Source organism: Thalassophryne amazonica, chromosome 21 (genome assembly GCF_902500255.1).
Source record: "Thalassophryne amazonica chromosome 21, fThaAma1.1, whole genome shotgun sequence".
Lineage (NCBI taxonomy): Eukaryota > Metazoa > Chordata > Actinopteri > Batrachoidiformes > Batrachoididae > Thalassophryne > Thalassophryne amazonica.
In genome coordinates, this window is record NC_047123.1 from 39792238 (window position 1) to 39813102 (window position 20865).

General features: G+C 44.0%; 1 protein-coding gene across 1 annotated transcript; it reads left to right on the plus strand.

Annotated features, from left to right (window-relative positions):
• The first annotated feature begins 13293 nt into the window (after positions 1 to 13293).
• Positions 13294 to 20595, plus strand: myh6 (myosin, heavy chain 6, cardiac muscle, alpha). Its single transcript, XM_034162084.1, has one exon. The coding sequence runs from the start codon at positions 14357 to 14359 to the stop codon at positions 20159 to 20161; it is 5805 nt and encodes a 1934-aa protein (XP_034017975.1). The 5' UTR covers positions 13294 to 14356; the 3' UTR covers positions 20162 to 20595.
• Positions 20596 to 20865: the final 270 nt, after the last annotated feature.

The following is a 20865-nucleotide window of genomic DNA, read 5'->3' on the forward strand; positions in this document are numbered from 1 at the left end:
TACGTTAATGCTAACATGATCATGTTAGCGTGTTTCACTGTCAGGTCAGCATGCTAACATCAGTACGTTAATGCTAACATGATCATGTTAGCGTGTTTCACTGTCAGGTCAGCATGCTAACATCAGTACGTTAATGCTAACATGATCATGTTAGCGTGTTTCACTGTCAGGTCAGCATGCTAGCATCAGTACGTTAATGCTAACATGATAATGTTAGCGTGTTTCACTGTCAGGTCAGCATGCTAACATCAGTACGTTAATGCTAACATGATAATGTTAGCGTGTTTCACTGTCAGGTCAGCATGCTAGCATCAGTACGTTAATGCTAACATGATAATGTTAGCGTGTTTCACTGTCAGGTCAGCATGCTAGCATCAGTACGTTAATGCTAACATGATAATGTTAGCGTGTTTCACTGTCAGGTCAGCATGCTAACATCAGTACGTTAATGCTAACATGATAATGTTAGCGTGTTTCACTGTCAGGTCAGCATGCTAGCATCAGTACGTTAATGCTAACATGATAATGTTAGCGTGTTTCACTGTCAGGTCAGCATGCTAGCATCAGTACGTTAATGCTAACATGATAATGTTAGCGTGTTTCACTGTCAGGTCAGCATGCTAACATCAGTACGTTAATGCTAACATGATAATGTTAGCGTGTTTTACTGTCAGGTCAGCATGCTAACATCAGTACGTTAATGCTAACATGATAATGTTAGTGTGTTTCACTGTCAGGTCAGCATGCTAGCATCAGTACGTTAATGCTAACATGATAATGTTAGCGTGTTTCACTGTCAGGTCAGCATGCTAACATCAGTATGTTAATGTTACCTTATATAAAAGGTTTGGATGTGTTGATTTTTACCTTGTGATGCTGCTCGATGTTGGTGATGAATTAGTCTCAATGATTCATCCTGTGATTTTGAACACGTCTCACACTCTGGACCAGGTTTGTGGTCCAACTGCATCTTGTGGCACTTTTGGAAACAGGAAGTTGAACTTTCAGAACAAATTAATTCAGATTGAATCTGGATGTCATTTTTCGACATTTAAAATCCATTTTTAATTCAAATTGTTTGAGTTTTGACTGTCTGGAGTCACGGGGAAAACAGGTTTTAAAGAACATTTTACTAAGCAGAATTCCGAATTTATTTGAAATCAGCTGATTCTGATTTTAGATAATCTGGAGTCGCACTTTATTTGTTTCTCTTGTTATGATTATTATTTTAGCATGTTTATGTTTGTAATGAATGTATAAAATTTATTTTCCCACAATGTTTAATGCAGCATTCATAACATTTTTAGAAAGAAAAAAAATGTACGAGGTCTGTGAGAAAAGTAACGGACCTCATTATTTTTTTCAAAAACCATATGGATTTGAATCACGTGTGATTACATCAGACATGCTTGAACCCTCGTGGGCATGCGAGAGTTTTTTCACGCCTGTCGGTTACGTCATTCGCCTGTGGGCAGTCTTTGAGTGAGGAGTTGCCCACCCTCTCGTCGTTTTTTTTCATTGTTTAGGAATGGCTCAGAGACTGCTGCTTTGTTTGATCAAAATTTTTTCAAAACTGTAAGGCACAACTGAGTGGACACCATTCAATAAATGCAGCTGGTTTTCGGTAAAAATTTTAACGGCTGATGAGAGATTTTGGTCTGGTAGTGTCGCTTTAAGGACGGCCCACGGCGCCTGACGGCGATCTGCGCTTCGAGGCGGCAGCGTCTCACCGTTTCAAGTTGAAAACTTCCACATTTCAGGCTCTGTTGACCCAGTAAGTCGTCAGAGAACAGAGAACTTTCAGAAGTCGGCATGAGGAGTTTATTCGGACATTCCATTGTTAACGGTCATTTTGTAATGAAAGAACGTGCGGGCAGAGTCGCATGTCGGGCTGGACCCGACCGCGGGGGGTCGCGGCAGGAAAAACACCTCCGTTGGAAATCTTAACGGGCAAGTTGGAACATGCCCAAGCTGTTAAACAATTTCTCAGATACTCACTTGTTGAAAGCCATCAAAAGCCGCCTGAATTCTACAAATGGTTTTCAACACGGAGGTGTTTTTCCTGTCGCTGCGCACACAGATTTGCCGAGTCGTCACGGAAACGACTCGGCGAATTTGCGCGTACGTCTTTCATTAAAAAAATGTCCTTAAACAGTGGAATGTCCGGGTAAACTCCTGATGCCGGCTTCTTCTGAAACTTCTCTGTTCTCTCACGATGTCCTGGGTGAACAGAGCTTTAAATTAGGATGTTTTCAGCTCGAAACAGCCAGACGGACGCCACCTCTGACCGCGCCGTGCCGATCTGCTTTTGTGGGCTGTGCTTAAAGTGAAAGAAACTCCACAATCTCTCATCAGCCTTTAAACTTTTCACCAAAAACCAGCTGAATTTCTCGAATAGTGTCCACTCAGATATTCCTCACAGGTCCAGAAAAAATTTTGATAAAGCAACGCGTGCCGTCTCCCTGCAGCGTCTCAGACAAAGAGATTCCGACGGGAGGGGGAGTCCACACCTCACTCAAAGCCTGCCCACAGGCGAATGACGTCACCGACAGGCATGACAAAACTTACGCATGCACATGAGGGTTTCAAGCTTGTCTGACGTAAAAACATATGATTCAAATCCATTTATTTTTTGAAAAAAAAATAAAAAGGACCGCTTTTTTTTAATCACAGACCTCGTATATGTGACTAAATGTCAATAATAATGATACAATGCAACCATAAAGTATTCACAGCTCTTTTTCCACATTCTGTTATGTTACAGCCTTATTCCAAAATGGATGATATTCATTTTTTTTCCTCAAAATTCTACTCACAACACCCCATAATGTTGTTGTTCATTCGGCTGCTCCTGGTTTTTGTTCGGGGTCGCCACAGCGGATAGATCCGCATTGCTATTTGGCACAAGTTTCACGCCGGACACAACACCCATAATGACAATGTGAAAACATTTTTTCCAAATTTATTAAAAACAAAAAATGAATAAATCACGTGTTCATAAGTATTCACAGCCTTTGCTCAATACTTTGTTGATGTATGTTTGGCAGTAATTCCCGCCTCAAGTCTTCTTGAATATGATGCCACAAGCTTGGTGCACCTATCTTTGGGCAGTTTGGTTCATTCCTCTTTGCAGCACCTCTCAAGCTCCATCAGGTTGGATGGGGAGCGTCGGTGCACAGACATTTTCAGATCTCTCCAGAGATGTTCAGTCAGATTCTCTTGCTTGCCTCTTCTGGTGGTTGGCTCTCACTGTGGTATTGTATCACTTCCTGTTCCGGAGCACAGCGGTATTTTTCTGTATCTGTTAACTGTTTAATCTGCGCAGTTAGATTGATCTAGTTATCTAGATTACGATTTGTTTCCCAGTGTAATCTTTACGTGCCTTAACTAAAGCACTCCTTCTGCTGAATCACCTCTAAATTATTTACACATTATTCACTTTGCGTGTTTTTAGGAATCCGCTAGGTTAGCGTAGCTACTAGCTCTTAGCCGATTTAGCATGGCGGCTTCTCCTGTCTCTCCCGCACTTTTCTGCTCTGGGTGTGAAATGTTTAGTTATTCCTCGGCCTCCTTTAGCAGTAACGGTACTTGTATTAAGTGTAGCTTATTCGTAGCTTTGGAGGCCAGGCTGGGCGAATTGGAGACTCAGCTCTGCACCGTGGAAAATTCTACAGCTAGCCAGGCCCCTGTAGTCGGTGCGGACCAAGGTAGCTTAGCCGCCATTAGTTCCCCCTTGGCAGATCCCGAGCAGCCGGGAAAGCAGGCCGACTGGGTGACTGTGAGGAGGAAGCGTAGCCCTAAACAGAAGCCCCGTGTACACCACCAACCCGTTCACATTTCTAACCGTTTTTCCCACTCGACGACACACCCACGAGGATCAAACTCTGGTTATTGGCGACTCTGTTTTGAGAAATGTGAAGTTAGCGACACCAGCAACCATAGTCAATTGTCTTCCGGGGGCAAGAGCAGGCGACATTGAAGGAAATTTGAAACTGCTGGCTAAGGCTAAGCGTAAATTTGGTAAGATTGTAATTCACGTCGGCAGTAATGACACCCGGTTACGCCAATCGGAGGTCACTAAAATTAACATTAAATCGGTGTGTAACTTTTGCAAAAACAATGTCGGACTCTGTTGTTTTCTCTGGGCCCCTCCCCAATCAGACGGGAGTGACATGTTTAGCGCATGTTCTCCTTGAATTGCTGGCTGTCTGAGTGGTGTCCAAAAAATGAGGTGGGCTTCATAGATAATTGGCAAAGCTTCTGGGGAAAACCTGGTCTTGTTAGGAGAGACGGCATCCATCCCACTTTGGATGGAGCAGCTCTCATTTCTAGAAATCTGGCCAATTTTCTTAAATCCTCCAAACCGTGACTATCCAGGGTTGGGACAGGAAGCAGAGTTGTAGTCTTACACACCTCTCTGCAGCTTCTCTCCCCCTGCCATCCCCTCATTACCCCCATCCCCGTAGAGACGGTGCCTGCTCCCAGACTACCAATAACAGCAAAAATCTATTTAAGCATAAAATTCAAAAAGAAAAAATAATATAGCACCTTCAACTGCACCACAGACTAAAACAGTTAATGTGGTCTATTAAACATTAGGTCTCTCTCTTCTAAGTCCCTGTTGGTAAATGATATAATAATTGATCAACATATTGATTTATTCTGCCTAACAGAAACCTGGTTACAGCAGGATGAATATGTTAGTTTAAATGAGTCAACACCCCCGAGTCACACTAACTGTCAGAATGCTCGTAGCACGGGCCGAGGAGGAGGATTAGCAGCAATCTTCCATTCCAGCTTATTAATTAATCAAAAACCCAGACAGAGCTTTAATTCATTTGAAAGCTTGTCTCTTAGTCTTGTCCATCCAAATTGGAAGTCCCAAAAACCAGTTTTATTTGTTATTATCTATCGTCCACCTGGTCATTACTGTGAGTTTCTCTGTGAATTTTCAGACCTTTTGTCTGACTTAGTGCTTAGCTCAGATAAGATAATTATAGTGGGCGATTTTAACATCCACACAGATGTGTTGTGTGGGCCGCTGAAGAGGAGGTACTGCTGGCCCACCACCACCAGAGGGCGCCCTGCCTGGAGTGCGGGCTCCAGGCACCAGAGGGCACTGCCGCCTTATGGGAGTAGCCTGGGTGACAGCTGTCACCCATCACCAGACACAGCTGTTCCACTCAGCACAGAGGTATATCAGGAGGACGGCGTCTCCACCTCAGTGCCGAGATATCGCCTAAGACTGAGGTAATATTCTCTGCATTTATATTCTGCACAACCAGCTAAACTTGTTAAACCTTTTCAGGACTGTTGACTACTGATAGCTTCATTGCTTGGATAAGTACTCACCTTCCTGCTGTACTTTGACAAGAGGTGGAGGCGGCTTCTCCCCTCTCCGTTACTGGGTGCGGTCGCATCCACACCTGTGTGTTGTTGCTCTCTCCCGCCAGCAGTACCGGATCCGACAAGCGGAGGCAGTGGCCACCTGGGAATTCGGGACTTGGCGGTTCCAGTATTTCCAGGGTTCGGTGGCAGAGGAGATCTGGGTGGTTCCGGTTCGACTGAGACGGACGTCTCCTACCTTCGAGCCTGCCCACACGACACCAGCGGATTCGACCCCAAATTGTGATTGTTGTATTTATTGTGCTCGTTTCACAATAGTAAACCTTGTTATTTACCTTCTCCATTGTCCGTTCATTGCGCCCCCTGTTGTGGGTCCGTGTTCCTACACTTTCACAACAAGATGCTGAGAATGACAGCCTCAACACTGCATTTAATCTATTATTAGACTCTATTGGCTTTGCTCAAAAAGTAAATGAGTCCACCCACCACTTTAATCATATCTTAGATCTTGTTCTGACTTATGGTATGGAAATAGAAGACTTAACAGTATTCCCTGAAAACTCCCTTCTGTCTGATCATTTCTTAATAACATTTACATTTACTCTGATGGACTACCCAGCAGTGGGGAATAAGTTTCATTACACTAGAAGTCTTTCAGAAAGCGCTGTAACTAGGCTTAAGGATATGATTCCTTCTTTATGTTCTCTAATGCCATATACCAACACAGTGCAGAGTAGCTACCTAAACTCTGTAAGGGAGATAGAGTATCTCGTCAATAGTTTTACATCCTCATTGAAGACAACTTTGGATGCTGTAGCTCCTCTGAAAAAGACAGCTTTAAATCAGAAGTGTCTGACTCCGTGGTATAACTCACAAACTCGTAGCTTAAAGCAGATAACCCGTAAGTTGGAGGGAATGGCGTCTCACTAATTTAGAAGATCTCACTTAGCCTGGAAACAGAGTCTGTTGCTCTATAAAAAAGCCCTCCGTAAAGCTAGGACATCTTTCTACTCATCACTAATTGAAGAAAATAAGAACAACCCCAGGTTTCTTTTCAGCACTGTAGCCAGGCTGACAAAGAGTCAGAGCTCTATTGAGCTGAGTCTTCCATTAACTTTAACTAGTAATGACTTCATGACTTTCTTTGCTAACTATTAGAGAAAAAATTACTCATAACCATCCCAAAGACATATCGTTATCTTTGGCTGCTTTCCGTGATGCCGGTATTTGGTTAGACTCTTTCTCTCCGATTGTTCTGTCTGAGTTATTTTCATTAGTTACTTCATCCAAACCATCAACATGTTTATTAGACCCCATTCCTACCAGGCTGCTCAAGGAAGCCCTACCATTATTTAATGCTTCGATCTTAAATATGATCAATCTATCTTTGTTAGTTGGCTATGTACCACAGGCTTTTAAGGTGGCAGTAATTAAACCATTACTTAAAAAGCCATCACTTGACCCAGCTATCTTAGCTAATTATAGGCCAATCTCCAACCTTCCTTTTCTCTCAAAAATTCAGACTGCAGGCTTACTTGTAGTTCCTAGGGTTTGTAAGAGTAGAATGGGAGGCAGAGCCTTCAGCTTTCAGGCTCCTCTCCTGTGGAACCAGCTCCCAATTCAGATCAGGGAGACAGACACCCTCTCTACTTTTAAGATTAGGCTTAAAACTTTCCTTTTTGCTAAAGCTTATAGTTAGGGCTGGATCAGGTGACCCTGAACAATCCCTTAGTTATGCTGCTATAGACTTAGACTGCTGGGGGGTTCCCATGATGCACTGAGTGTTTCTTTCTCTTTTTGCTCTGTATGCACACTCTGCATTTAATCATTAGTGATCGATCTCTGCTCCCCTCCACAGCATGTCTTTTTCCTGATTCTCTCCCCTCAGCCCCAACCAGTCCCAGCAGAAGACTGCCCCTCCCTGAGCCTGGTTCTGCTGGAGGTTTCTTCCTGTTAAAAGGGAGTTTTTTCCTTCCCACTGTAGCCAAGTGCTTGCTCACAGGGGGTCGTTTTGACCGTTGGGGTTTTACATTATTATTGTATGGCCTTGCCTTACAATATAAAGCGCCTTGGGGCAACTGTTTGTTGTGATTTGGCGCTATATAAAAAAATTGATTGATTGATTGACTGATTCAGGTCTGGGCTCTGGCTGGACCAGTCAAGGACATTCACAGAGTTGTCCTGAAGACACTCCTTTGATATCTGGCTGTGTGTTTAGGGTCATTGTCCTGCTGAAAGATGAACCGTCACCCAGTCTGAGGTCAAGAGTGCTCTGGAGCAGGTTTTCATCCAGGATGTCTCTGTACATTGCTGCATTCATCTTTCCCTCAATCCTGACTAGTCTCCCAGTTCCTGCTGCTGAAAAACATCCCCACAGCATGATGCTGCCACCACCATGCTTCACTGTAGGGATGGTGCTTGTCAACTCTGGGACCTTCTATGTAGACAGGTGTGTGTCTTTCCAAATCATGTCCAATCAACTGAATTGACCCCAGGTGGACTCCAGTTAAGCTGTAGAAACATCTCAAGGATGATCAGTGGAAACAGGAGACACCTGAACTCAATTTAGAGCTTCATGGCAACGGCTATGAATACTTGTGGACATGTGAGGGCTTAGATTTTTGTTTTTAATCAATTTGCAAAAAAAAAAAACAAACAAAAAAAACACATTTTCACATTGTCGTTATGGGGTGTTGTGAGTAGAATTTTGAGGAAAAAAAATAATCCTGTAAATAACCCTAAGTACATTTATTTCTTTGCTTGTATTTTAATTTGGCACTTATTGTCTTTATTTACTATCAGCTACACTTAACGTCCTGTTTGACAGTCAATGCTTTTATTTTGAAGAGAGCACTTCCTATTTTAAACTGTTGGCGCGAGTTACCTTAACAGCATTAAAAAAGACGGTGTAAGAAAACTGACGGAGCGAAATAAAAATGTATTTAATTCTTAGCTGCCCCTCGTTAGAGAAACAAGCTCTTATGGTGAAATTAAGGCTTTACTGCCATTAAACCGAATAATTCATCAATAAAGTCTCGTCCTTCAGCACGGGGTGGGGGGGGGGGGGGGGGGGTATGCAGCACATCTATTTTGGAATAAGGCTGTAACACACACACACACACACCGATACACACACACAAATACACACACACCGATACACACACACAAATACACACACACCGATACACACACACACAAATACACACACACACACAGAGACACAGACACACACACACATACAAATACACAGACACACACACAGAGACACAAACACAGACACACACACACATACAAATACACAGACACACACACAGAGACACAAACAGATCTGAAACCTTCTGAACAATCACTGCTTCCATTACAGTCTGAAACATGGTTCAGATTTGAAACCTTCTGAACAAACACTGCTTCATTACACTCTGACACACGGTTCAGATCTGAAACCTTCTGTACAAACACTGCTTCATTACAGTCTGACACACAGTTCAGATCTGAAAACGTCTGAACAAACACTGCTTCATTACAGTCTGACACACAGTTCAGATCTGACACCTGAACAATCACTGCTTCATTACAGTCTGAAACACAGTTCAGATCTGAAACCTTCTGAACAAACACTGCTTCATTACAGTCTGACACACAGTTCAGATCTGAAACCTTCTGAACAAACACTGCTTCATTACAGTCTGATGCATGGTTCAGATCTGAAACCTTCTGAACAAACACTGCTTCATTACACTCTGACACACGGTTCAGATCTGAAACCTTCTGTACAAACACTGCTTCATTACAGTCTGACACACAGTTCAGATCTGAAAACTTCTGAACAAACACTGCTTCATTACAGTCTGACACACAGTTCAGATCTGACACCTTCTGAACAATCACTGCTTCATTACAGTCTGAAACACAGTTCAGATCTGAAACCTTCTGAACAAACACTGCTTCATTACAGTCTGACACACAGTTCAGATCTGAAACTTTCTGAACAAACACTGCTTCATTACAGTCTGACACACAGTTCAGATCTGAAACCTTCTGAACAAACACTGCTTCATTACAGTCTGACACACAGTTCAGATCTGACACCTGAACAATCACTGCTTCATTACAGTCTGAAACACAGTTCAGATCTGAAACCTTATGAACAAACACTGCTTCATTACAGTCTGACACACAGTTCAGATCTGAAACCTTCTGAACAAACACTGCTTCATTACAGTCTGATGCATGGTTCAGATCTGAAACCTTCTGTACAAACACTGCTTCATTACAGTCTGACACACAGTTCAGATCTGAAAACTTCTGAACAAACACTGCTTCATTACAGTCTGACACACAGTTCAGATCTGACACCTTCTGAACAATCACTGCTTCATTACAGTCTGAAACACAGTTCAGATCTGAAACCTTCTGAACAAACACTGCTTCATTACAGTCTGACACACAGTTCAGATCTGAAACTTTCTGAACAAACACTGCTTCATTACAGTCTGACACAGAGTTCAGATCTGACACCTGAACAATCACTGCTTCATTACAGTCTGAAACACAGTTCAGATCTGAAACCTTATGAACAAACACTGCTTCATTACAGCCTGACACACAGTTCAGATCTGAAACCTTCTGAACAAACACTGCTTCATTACAGTCTGATGCATGGTTCAGATCTGAAACCTTCTGAACAAACACTGCTTCATTAGTCTGACACACAGTGCTTCATTATAGTCTGATGCATGGTTCAGATCTGAAACCTTCTGTACAAACACTGCTTCATTAGTCTGACACAGCTCAAATCTAAAACCTTCTTAACAAACACTGCTTCATTACAGTCTGATCCATGGTTCAGATCTGAAACCTTCTGAACAAACACTGCTTCATTACAGTCTGACACACAGTTCAGATCTGAAACCTTCTCAATCAATCAATCAACATTTATTTATAAAGCGCTTTACAGCACCGACTGGTGTCCAAAGTGCTTAACATTAAAAACACAAATTTACAAAATAAACACATATAAAATAAAATTTTAAAACAACACATAAAAAAAAACATAAAAATAACAGAACATGTCACCTCCCCACTAAGTGTTAAAAGCCAGTTTAAATAAATAAGTCTTTAACTTAGATTTAAAAAGTGCTCGGTCAGGAATAGTATGTAACTCAAGAGGTAGCTCGTTCCACAGTCTGGGGCCAGATACCGCAAAAGCATGATCACCCCAGCGTTTATATCTTGACCTTGGAATATCTAAGTAAAGCTGGCCAGACGCCCTTAATGTCCTACTGTAGGTGCGAAAAGTTAAAATTTCAGACAAGTAGGGAGGTGCAAGGCCATAAATAGCTTTAAAAACAAACATTAAAATTTTAAAATCAATTCTAAAATGAACTGGAAGCCAGTGGAGTGAGTATAGGATGGGCGCAATATGCTCACGTCTAAAAGTGTTTGTCAAAAGACGAGCAGCAGCATTCTGCACCAACTGGAGACGCACAAGAGACGACTGATTAATGCCCGAATAAAGTGCATTACAATAATCAAGTCTGGAGCTGATGAAAGTATGAATGGCGTCTCAAGATCACGTCTACTGAGGAAGAGCTTTATTTTAGCCAAGAGGCAAAGTTGGAAAAAACTAGCTTTGACAACAGAATTTATCTGTTGATCGAACCTCAAACAGCTGTCAAATATCACTCCCAAATTCTTGACAGCTGGTTTTACATAGTTAGCCAAAGCACCAAAATTTGGTGTTACCACATTTGGTATGCCAGTGCGCTCAAACACCATGATCTCAGTTTTACCATCATTCAGGTAAAGGAAGTTTCGGGACAGCCACTGCTTTACATCACGAATACAATTAAATAATGATGACAAAGCATCACTCCCATTAGTCCTCACAGGCAGATAGATTTGCAGATCATCTGCATAACAATGAAAGGACAGGTTGTGCTGGGTTATAATTGACCCCAATGGCAGAATGTACAAAGAAAATAGAATCGGCCCAAGGACAGATCCCTGCGGCACTCCACAGCACAGAGGAGCAGTTGATGAGGAAAGGTCCCCAATCATGACAGAAAAGCTCCTTTCAGCCAAATATGATCTAAACCACTTAAGTGCAGTACCATGAATGCCAATAAAATGTTCCAACCAGGAAACATGTACTGTGTGATCCACAGTATCAAAGGCTGCTGTGAGGTCCAACAGAACCAGCACAGCAGGATTCCCTGCATCCACCGACAGAGTAATATCATTATAAACTTTTAAAAGTGCTGACTCAGTGCTGTGTCACGATCTAAACCCAGACTGGAATTTTTCAAGGATGAGATTGTCTTCTAAAAATGATTGTAACTGTAAAAAGACAACCTTTTCTAAAACCTTAGATAGAAATGGCAGATGAGAGACAGGTCTAAAATTGGATAAAACTGATGAGTCCAGGTGAGGTTTTTTAAGAAGAGGTCGAACCACAGCATGTTTAAAAGCAGCTGGAACAGTTCTGAACAAACACTGCTTCATTACAGTCTGACACATGGTTCAGATCTGATACCTTCTGAACAATCACTGCTTCATTACAGTCTGATGCATGGTTCAGATCTGAAACCTTCTGTACAAACACTGCTTCATTAGTCTGACACAGCTCAAATCTAAAACCTTCTGAACAAACACTGCTTCATTAGTCTGACACAGCTCAAATCTAAAACCTTCTGAACAAACACTGCTTCATTACAGTCTGACACACAGTTCAGATCTGAAACCTTCTTAACAAACACTGCTTCATTACAGTCTGACACACAGTTCAGATCTGAAACCTTCTTAACAAACACTGCTTCATTACAGTCTGATGCATGGTTCAGATTCAAAACCTTCTGAACAAACACTGCTTCACCAAAACAACCATTCACATTTATTTCATTTCTGTGGAACGATTTTAAATGTTGTCTTTTTTATTGCTTTTTAAAGATGAAGTTTGACACTTTTCGTTTTGTTTGTTTATTCTGCACGTCTGTTAGTAAACATGTTTTGTGTGTGGCTCCAAAACAGAATCCTGATTGGTTTTGGGGTGAGAAGGTCAAAGATTTTAACCGAAAACTAGTTGAGCAGTCAATAAAGTCTTTTAAAAATAAATAAATAACCTGAAACATAAATAAAGAGATGATTTTAAAGTTGACACATTGAAGCAGCAGACTGACAAATATCCATCCATCCATCCATCCATTTTCTTCCGCTTTATCCGGAGTCGGGTCGCAGGGGCAGCAGCTCAGGCAAAGCCGCCCAGACCTCCCGATCCACACACACCTCCCCCAGCTCCTCTGGGGGAACCCCAAGGCATTCCCAAGCCAGCTGAGAGATGTAGTCCCTCCAGCGTGTCCTGGGTCTTCCCCGGGGCCTCCTCCCAATGGGACGTGCCCGGAACACCTCTCCAGCGAGGCGTCCAGGGGGCATCTGGAAAAGATGCCCGAGCCACCTCAACTGACTCCTTTCGACGTAGAGGAGCAGCGGCTCAACTCTGAGCTCCTCCCGAGTGACCGAGCTCCTCACCCTATCTCTAAGGGAGCGCCCAGCCACCCTGCGGAGGAAACTCATCTCGGCCGCTTGTACCCGCGATCTCGTTCTTTCGGTCATGAGCCAAATCTCATGACCATAGGTGAGGATCGGAACGTAGATCGATCGGTAAATCGAGAGCTTTGCCCCCCTACTCAGCTCTCTCTTCACCACGACGCTCCGATACAGCGACCGCATCACTGCAGATGCTGCACCGATCCGTCTATCGATCTCACGCTCCATCCGTCCCTCACTCGTGAACAAGACCCCGAGATACTTAAACTCCTCCACTTGAGGCAAGGACACTCCACCGACCTGAAGAGGGCAAAGCACCTTTTTCCGGTCGAGAACCATGGCCTTGGATTTGGAGGTGCTGATTTTCATCCCGGACGCTTCACACTCGGCTGCAAACCGCCCCAGTGCACGCTGAAGGTCCTGATTTGACGAAGCCAACAGAACCACATCATCCGCAAACAGCAGAGACGAGATTATTAAAAACTAAAATAAATAAGACTATTTGGAAGCAGTTTGTTTAAAGCTTGAACCTCTGTTGCAAGTTACAACCAACATGTGGCTTTTACAAATTTGACCTTTAACATCAGAGGAAGTGGGTGATTACTGAAGGTTATAGAGATGATGTGGTTTACATATTATTATCTTTATTAATTAATTTGTTTATTATTATTATTCAGGTTCATTCAAATTACAGGAAAGAAAATATTCTGCCATGTTTCAGGGTCAAAGGTCAAAAATGCATTTTCAGGGTAAAGTGTTTGTTACACAGAAACAAAGCAAACAATGAAGGAGCGAACAATCTTAATTAAATTTTAATATAAAATGGTGAAACAATAAAAAAATTCAAAAATAATTTCTGCATTCAGGCTGAAGTTTTAATAATTAAAACAAAAAGTCAGAATTCAGAGTGTAAATAAAATCAAATGGATTTTGTTCTGATATTAAATGTGAGCGTTGAGGCTTCAGCGCTGCTCTCATCATCATTGTTTTTCATTTTCATTTTAAAAGATTAAATAATTTTTGTTCACTGATTTTTCTTGAGGTTGATGTTCCTTCTGAACGTCTGATTCAGATTTTTGTTCTTGAGATGAAGAGAATAAAATAATGACTTTAGTCCTGCATAAAACTTGTGCTCTGTTATGTCATAAAGATGTTTGGGATCAGATCTGGTGCAGTGTTTTTCCGGTGGCTTTGGGTTTGATGGAGATTAAGCCGAGGTGTGAGGAACCTGTATCAGGAGCCAGATAAGCCGTGAAACACTGCGCTGCCTTAGATGGATGCTAACAGCCAAAGGTCGTGAATCTGCCCTCACGCCACACCAGCACCCCGCGATAAATTTAGTCAGGACTTTTTTCCTAATTTGGTCCTTCAGCAGCCTTCATAAAGCCTGCAGCAGTGAGGAGCTCTGCACTTCTCCCGTTCTGTGTCACTTTGGTGTTGCTCTTGCCTGCCCAGACCTCCAGCTATGGGTGACCCTCTGATGGCCGAGTTTGGGAAGGCAGCTCCCTTCCTGAGGAAGTCTGAGAAGGAACGCCTGGAAGCTCAGACCAGACCGTTCGACATCAAGACTGAATGTTTTGTAGTTGATGAAAAGGAAGAGTATGTGAAAGGACAAATCCAAAGTAAAGATGGAGGGATGGTAACAGTAAAGAAAGAGGACGGAAAAACGGTGACTGTGAAGGAGTCTGATGTGCACCCCCAGAACCCGCCGAAATTTGACAAAATTGAAGACATGGCAATGTTCACGTTCCTCCATGAGCCTGCAGTGCTGTTTAACCTGAAGGAGCGTTATGCTGCCTGGATGATCTACACCTACTCTGGGCTCTTCTGTGTCACTGTCAACCCATACAAGTGGCTCCCGGTCTACGATGCCAACGTGGTAGCAGCCTACAGGGGGAAGAAGAGAAGTGAAGCTCCACCTCACATCTTCTCAATCTCCGATAACGCCTACCAGTACATGCTGACTGACCGTGAGAACCAGTCGGTCCTTATCACCGGAGAATCTGGAGCTGGGAAGACTGTCAACACAAAGAGAGTCATCCAGTACTTTGCCAGCATCGCAGCCATTGGAGGTGCGGGCAAAAAAGACACCAGCAAGGAGACGCTGGAAGATCAAATCATTCAGGCAAATCCTGCACTCGAGGCTTTTGGCAATGCTAAAACGGTAAGAAACGATAACTCTTCTCGTTTTGGAAAATTTATCAGAATTCACTTTGGAACCAGTGGTAAGCTCTCGTCTGCAGACATTGAGACGTACCTGCTCGAGAAGTCACGTGTCACCTTTCAGCTCAAGGCTGAGAGGAACTACCACATCTTCTACCAAATCCTGTCCAATCAGAAGCCAGAGCTGCTGGACATGCTGCTGATCACCAACAACCCATACGACTACTGTTACATCTCCCAAGGAGAAGTAACGGTGGCATCCATTAATGATCCGGAGGAGTTGATGGCTACAGACAATGCCTTTGATGTGCTCGGCTTCACGCCAGAGGAGAAGATGGCTGTCTATAAGCTGACCGGCGCCATCATGCACTATGGTAACATGAGGTTTAAGCAGAAACAACGTGAGGAGCAGGCTGAACCTGATGGGAGCGAGGCGGCCGATAAGTCGGCATACTTAATGGGGCTGAACTCCGCTGACCTCATTAAAGGGCTGTGCCATCCCCGGGTCAAGGTAGGAAATGAGTATGTCACCAAAGGGCAGAGTGTGGACCAAGTCTACTATGCCATTGGTGCTCTGGCTAAGTCAGTGTATGAAAAAATGTTCAGTTGGATGGTGGTGAGAATTAACCAGTCCCTGGACACCAAGCAGCATCGTCAATACTTTATTGGTGTGCTGGACATTGCTGGATTTGAGATATTTGACTTCAATACATTCGAGCAGTTGTGCATCAACTACACCAACGAGAAACTGCAACAGTTTTTCAACCATCATATGTTCATTTTGGAGCAAGAGGAATATAAGAAAGAAGGCATTGACTGGGAGTTCATTGACTTTGGGATGGATTTGCAAGCGTGCATTGACCTGATTGAGAAGCCTCTGGGAATCCTGTCAATTCTGGAGGAAGAATGCATGTTTCCAAAAGCCAGTGACCAAACCTTTAAGTCCAAGCTCTATGACAACCATCTCGGCAAGAATAAAATGTTTGAGAAGCCGAGGGCCACCAAAGGGAAAACCGAGGCTCACTTTGCCCTGGTTCACTATGCTGGAACAGTTGACTACAACATTGGTGGTTGGTTGGTCAAAAACAAAGACCCGCTGAATGAAACTGTGGTTGGACTTTTCCAGAAATCCTCTTTAAGGCTCCTTAGTCTGCTCTTTTCAAGCTATGCAGGATCCGACAGTGGAGAAAAGGTAAGGGGCAAAGGTTCTAAAAAGAAAGGCTCCTCATTCCAGACGGCATCTGCACTTCACAGGGAAAACCTGAACAAACTGATGACCAACCTAAAGATGACACATCCCCACTTTGTTCGCTGTCTGATACCGAATGAGAGGAAAACTCCTGGAGTCATGGACAACTGTCTAGTGATGCACCAGTTACGCTGTAATGGAGTTCTGGAAGGCATTCGAATCTGCAGGAAAGGTTTTCCAAACCGAGTACTCTACGGCGACTTCAAACAGCGGTACAGAATTCTGAACGCCTCTGCTATTCCTGAGGGTCAGTTTGTTGATTGCAAGAAAAGTACTGAAAAGTTGCTCAGCTCACTGGACATCAACCACACTCAGTACAAGTTTGGTCAGACCAAGGTCTTCTTTAAAGCTGGCCTGCTGGGGTCTTTGGAAGAGATGCGAGATGAGCAACTCTCTCGCATCATCACCAGGATCCAGGCTAATGCCCGGGCACTCCTCATGAGGGCAGAGTTTGCCAAGCTTGTGGAACGCAGGGATGCTCTTAGAGTCATCCAGTGGAACCTTCGCTCTTTCTTAAGTGTGAAGAACTGGCCCTGGATGAAGCTCTTCTTCAAGATCAAACCCCTGCTGAAGAGCGCTGAAGCTGAGAAGGAGATGGCCAACATGAAAGATGAGTTTAACAAATTGAAAGAAGCTCTGGAGAAAACTGAAGCAAGGCGAAAAGACCTAGAAGAGAAAATAGTAACCCTCCTCCAAGAGAAGAGTGACTTGACCCTGCAACTCCACTCTGAGCAGGACACATTAACAGATGCTGAAGAACGCTGTGAGCAGCTTATAAAGAGCAAGATCCAACTCGAAGCCAAGATAAAGGAGATGACAGAAAGACTGGAAGACGAAGAGGAGTTGAACGCGGATCTGACTACAAAGAGACGGAAGCTTGAAGATGAGTGCTCTGAATTAAAGAAAGACATAGATGACCTTGAGATGACATTAGCAAAGGTTGAGAAGGAGAAACATGCCATTGAAAACAAGGTGAAAAATCTGACAGAGGAGATGGCTTCCCAGGATGACAATGTTGTTAAATTGACCAAAGAGAAGAAGGCCCTGCAAGAAGCTCACCAACAAACACTGGATGACCTCCAGAGTGAAGAAGACAAAGCCAACAGCTTGACCAAAGCCAAAGTTAAGCTGGAGCAGCAGGTGGACGATCTGGAAGGTTCTTTGGAGCATGAGAAGAAAGTACGGATGGACCATGAACGCTCAAAGAGAAAGCTTGAGGGAGATCTGAAACTGACTCAAGAGACCTTGATGGACTTAGAAAATGACAAGCAACAACTGGAGGAAAAATTAAAGAAAAAAGATTTTGAGGTTGCACAAATAAATAGACGTCTGGATGATGAACAGGTCAGTGTAGTGCAGCTCCAAAAGAAGTTGAAAGAAAACCAGGCAAAGATCGAGGAGCTTGAAGAGGAGCTGGATGCTGAGTGCGCAGCTCGGGCTAAAGTGGAAAAGCAATACTTAGAAGCTTCTCGTGAGCTGGAGGACATCAGCGAGCGCTTGGAGGAAGCTGGCGGTGCCACAGTAGCACAAGTGGATCTCAGTAAGAAGAGAGATGCTGAATTCCAGAAGCTGAGAAGGGAGATGGAGGAATCGACCCTACAGCACGAGAGCACTGCCGCCTTGCTGAGGAAGAAGCACGCTGACAGCGTCGCCGAGTTAGGAGAGCAGATTGACAACCTTCAACGAGTAAAGCAGAAGCTGGAGAAAGAGAAGAGCGAGCTGAAGATGGAGCTAGATGATTTGTCTTCTAATATAGAGAGTGTAGTAAAGGCAAAGTTGAACACTGAGAAGATGTGTCGCACAATGGAAGACAACATGAATGAATACAAGAGTAAATATGAGGAGGCTCAAAGGACCATCAACACCTTGACCACACAGAGGGCCAAGCTCCTCACTGAGAACGGGGAGTCTGGAAGACAGCTGGAGGAAAAAGAGTGTCTGATAACCCAGCTGACACGAGGGAAGACCTCATACAACCAGCAGGTGGAAGACCTCCGCAGACAGCTGGAAGAAGAAATAAAGGCAAAGAATGTCCTCGCCCATGCTGTGCAGTCTGCGCGCCATGACTGTGATCTGCTCAGGGAACAGTTTGAAGAAGAGCAGGAGGCCAAGGCTGACCTCCACAGAGCGCTGTCTAAGTCCAACACTGAGGTGCTAGCATGGAGAACCAAATATGAAACTGACGGCATCCAGAGAACTGAGGAACTAGAAGAAGCAAAGAAGAAGCTGGTTCAGAGACTGCAGGAGACAGAGGAAGCCATGGAGGCTATGAACGCAAAGTGTTCTTCCCTTGAAAAGACTAAGCATCATCTCCAAAATGAGATTGAAGACCTGATGCTGGACTTAGAGAGATCCACTGCAGCATCTGCAGCACTGGACAAAAAGCAAAGAGCTTTTGATAAAGTCTTGGCAGAGTGGAAGCAAAAGCACGAGGAATCACAATGTGAACTGGAGACCTCTCAGAAAGAAGCTCGGTCTCTGAGCACTGAACTCTTCAAACTGAGAAATTCCTATGAGGAGTCCCTGGATCAACTTGAGACAATGAAAAGAGAGAACAAGAACCTCCAACAGGAGATCTCTGACCTCACCGAGCAGCTTGGGGAGGGCGGCAGGAGTGCCCACGATCTGGAGAAGATTAGAAAGCATCTTGAAGAGGAAAAGGCTGAGCTCCAGACAGCTCTAGAGGAGGCAGAGGCTTCCCTGGAACATGGAGAAAGCAAGATCCTACGAGCCCAGCTGGACTTCAGCCAAATGAAGGCTGACATGGAGCGCAGGCTAGCTGAGAAAGATGAGGAAATGGACCAGGCCAAAAGAAACTACCAAAGAATGCTTGAGTCACTACAGTCTTCTCTGGAATCTGAGAGCAGGAGCCGCAACGAGGCCCTGAGAGTTAAGAAGAAGATAGAAGGTGACCTCAATGAGATGGAGATTCAGCTCAGCCAGGCTAACAGACAGGCAGCTGATGCCCAGAAGCAGCTGAAAAGCCTTCAAGCATTCCTAAAGGAGGCTCAGCTGCAACTTGACGATGCCCTGCATGGTAACGATGACCTGAAGGAGAACATTGCCCTCCTGGAACGCAGAAACAACCTGATCCAGGCTGAGCTGGAAGAAGTGAAGGCTGCGCTGGAGCAGACAGAAAGAAGTCGCAAGTTGGCAGAACAGGAGCTGGTTGATGTGACAGAGCGCATGCAGCTGCTGCATGCCCAGAACACCAGCCTGATCAACCAGAAGAAGAAGCATGAAGCCGACCTCATCCAGATGCAGACGGAGCTGGAGGAAGCCATCCAAGAAAACCGCAATGCTGAGGAGAAGGCAAAGAAAGCCATTACGGATGCAGCCATGATGGCTGAGGAGCTGAAGAAGGAGCAAGACATGAGTGCACACTTGGAGCGCATGAAGAAGAACATGGAGCAGACCATCAAAGCCTTGCAGCACCGCCTGGACGAGGCCGAGCAGATAGCTATGAAAGGTGGTAAAAAACAGCTCCAAAAGCTGGAAGTCTGCATTAAAGAACTGGAGAATGAGCTGGAGGCAGAGCAGAAGAAGCAAACAGAGCTGGTCAAAGGTGTGCGCAAGTATGAGCGCCGCATCAAGGAACTCACATACCAGACGGAGGAAGACCACAAGAACACAGCTGACCTGCAGGAGCTGGTAGACAAGCTGCAGCTGAAGGTCAAGTCCTACAAACACGCTGCTGAGGAAGCGGAGGAAGCGGCAAACGCTAACATGGCCAAAGTCCGCAAACTGCAGCACGAGCTGGATGAGGCCAAGGAGAGAGCCGACACGGCCGAGTCGCAGGCAAACAAGCTGAGGGCCAAGAACCGGGACGGAACGTCCAAGAAGACCCTTGATGATTGAGGACATCTCCAGGCAGCAGGACAGGTACAGAACCGATCACATCACGTATTGATCAGCACTCCCTCAGATCACTACGCGCACCTCAAAGACTGCAACACATTAATTCAGCACTTCCTGTCCTTGTCTTGAGCTTCTAAAAATCTCTCACGCTTTCAGTTCTTCACACCTCCTCCACTTCCTGTGTCTTGGCTCCTCCCACTTCACCTCATTTTTCTTCTATGTAGCGCTTCACAGTTTAATCTTGATTTCTGTCTCTTAATGTGTTGTCATGATGTGTCTGATTGGCAGGCCTTCCTGATTCCGGATGTTTGGCGGAATGTTGTTGCCATGGTAACAGTCCTGCAAACCAGATGAAAGCAGCAAAACCACATCAAGATCACGAACGTTTGTGTCAACTGTTATTCAAGATTTTAACAAAATACCAAAAAAAAGTGACGACTTTGACTTTTGCTTTCATCTACAACTGAGAATTTTTTTTTAAATAAATATGAATAAATATAACCTATTTTTGACTGTAATTTTTTTAAGTACCATAATTTTGATTTTCTTTTGACTTTGCAAAATTTATTTAATAACTGAAGGCATGGAATGTTTTATTGAAACACACACACAATCTTCTCTTTTCTGTCACATCTTTGGTTTCTAACAGCGTGTTAAAGAGAATCACATCCTACACTTCATGGATTTAATTTGTTTATTTTATG

Coding starts and splice junctions, on each gene's coding strand:
- myh6 (XM_034162084.1), top strand. CDS start 14,357: ATGGGTGACCCTCTGATGGCCGAGTTTGGGAAGGCAGCTCCCTTCCTG.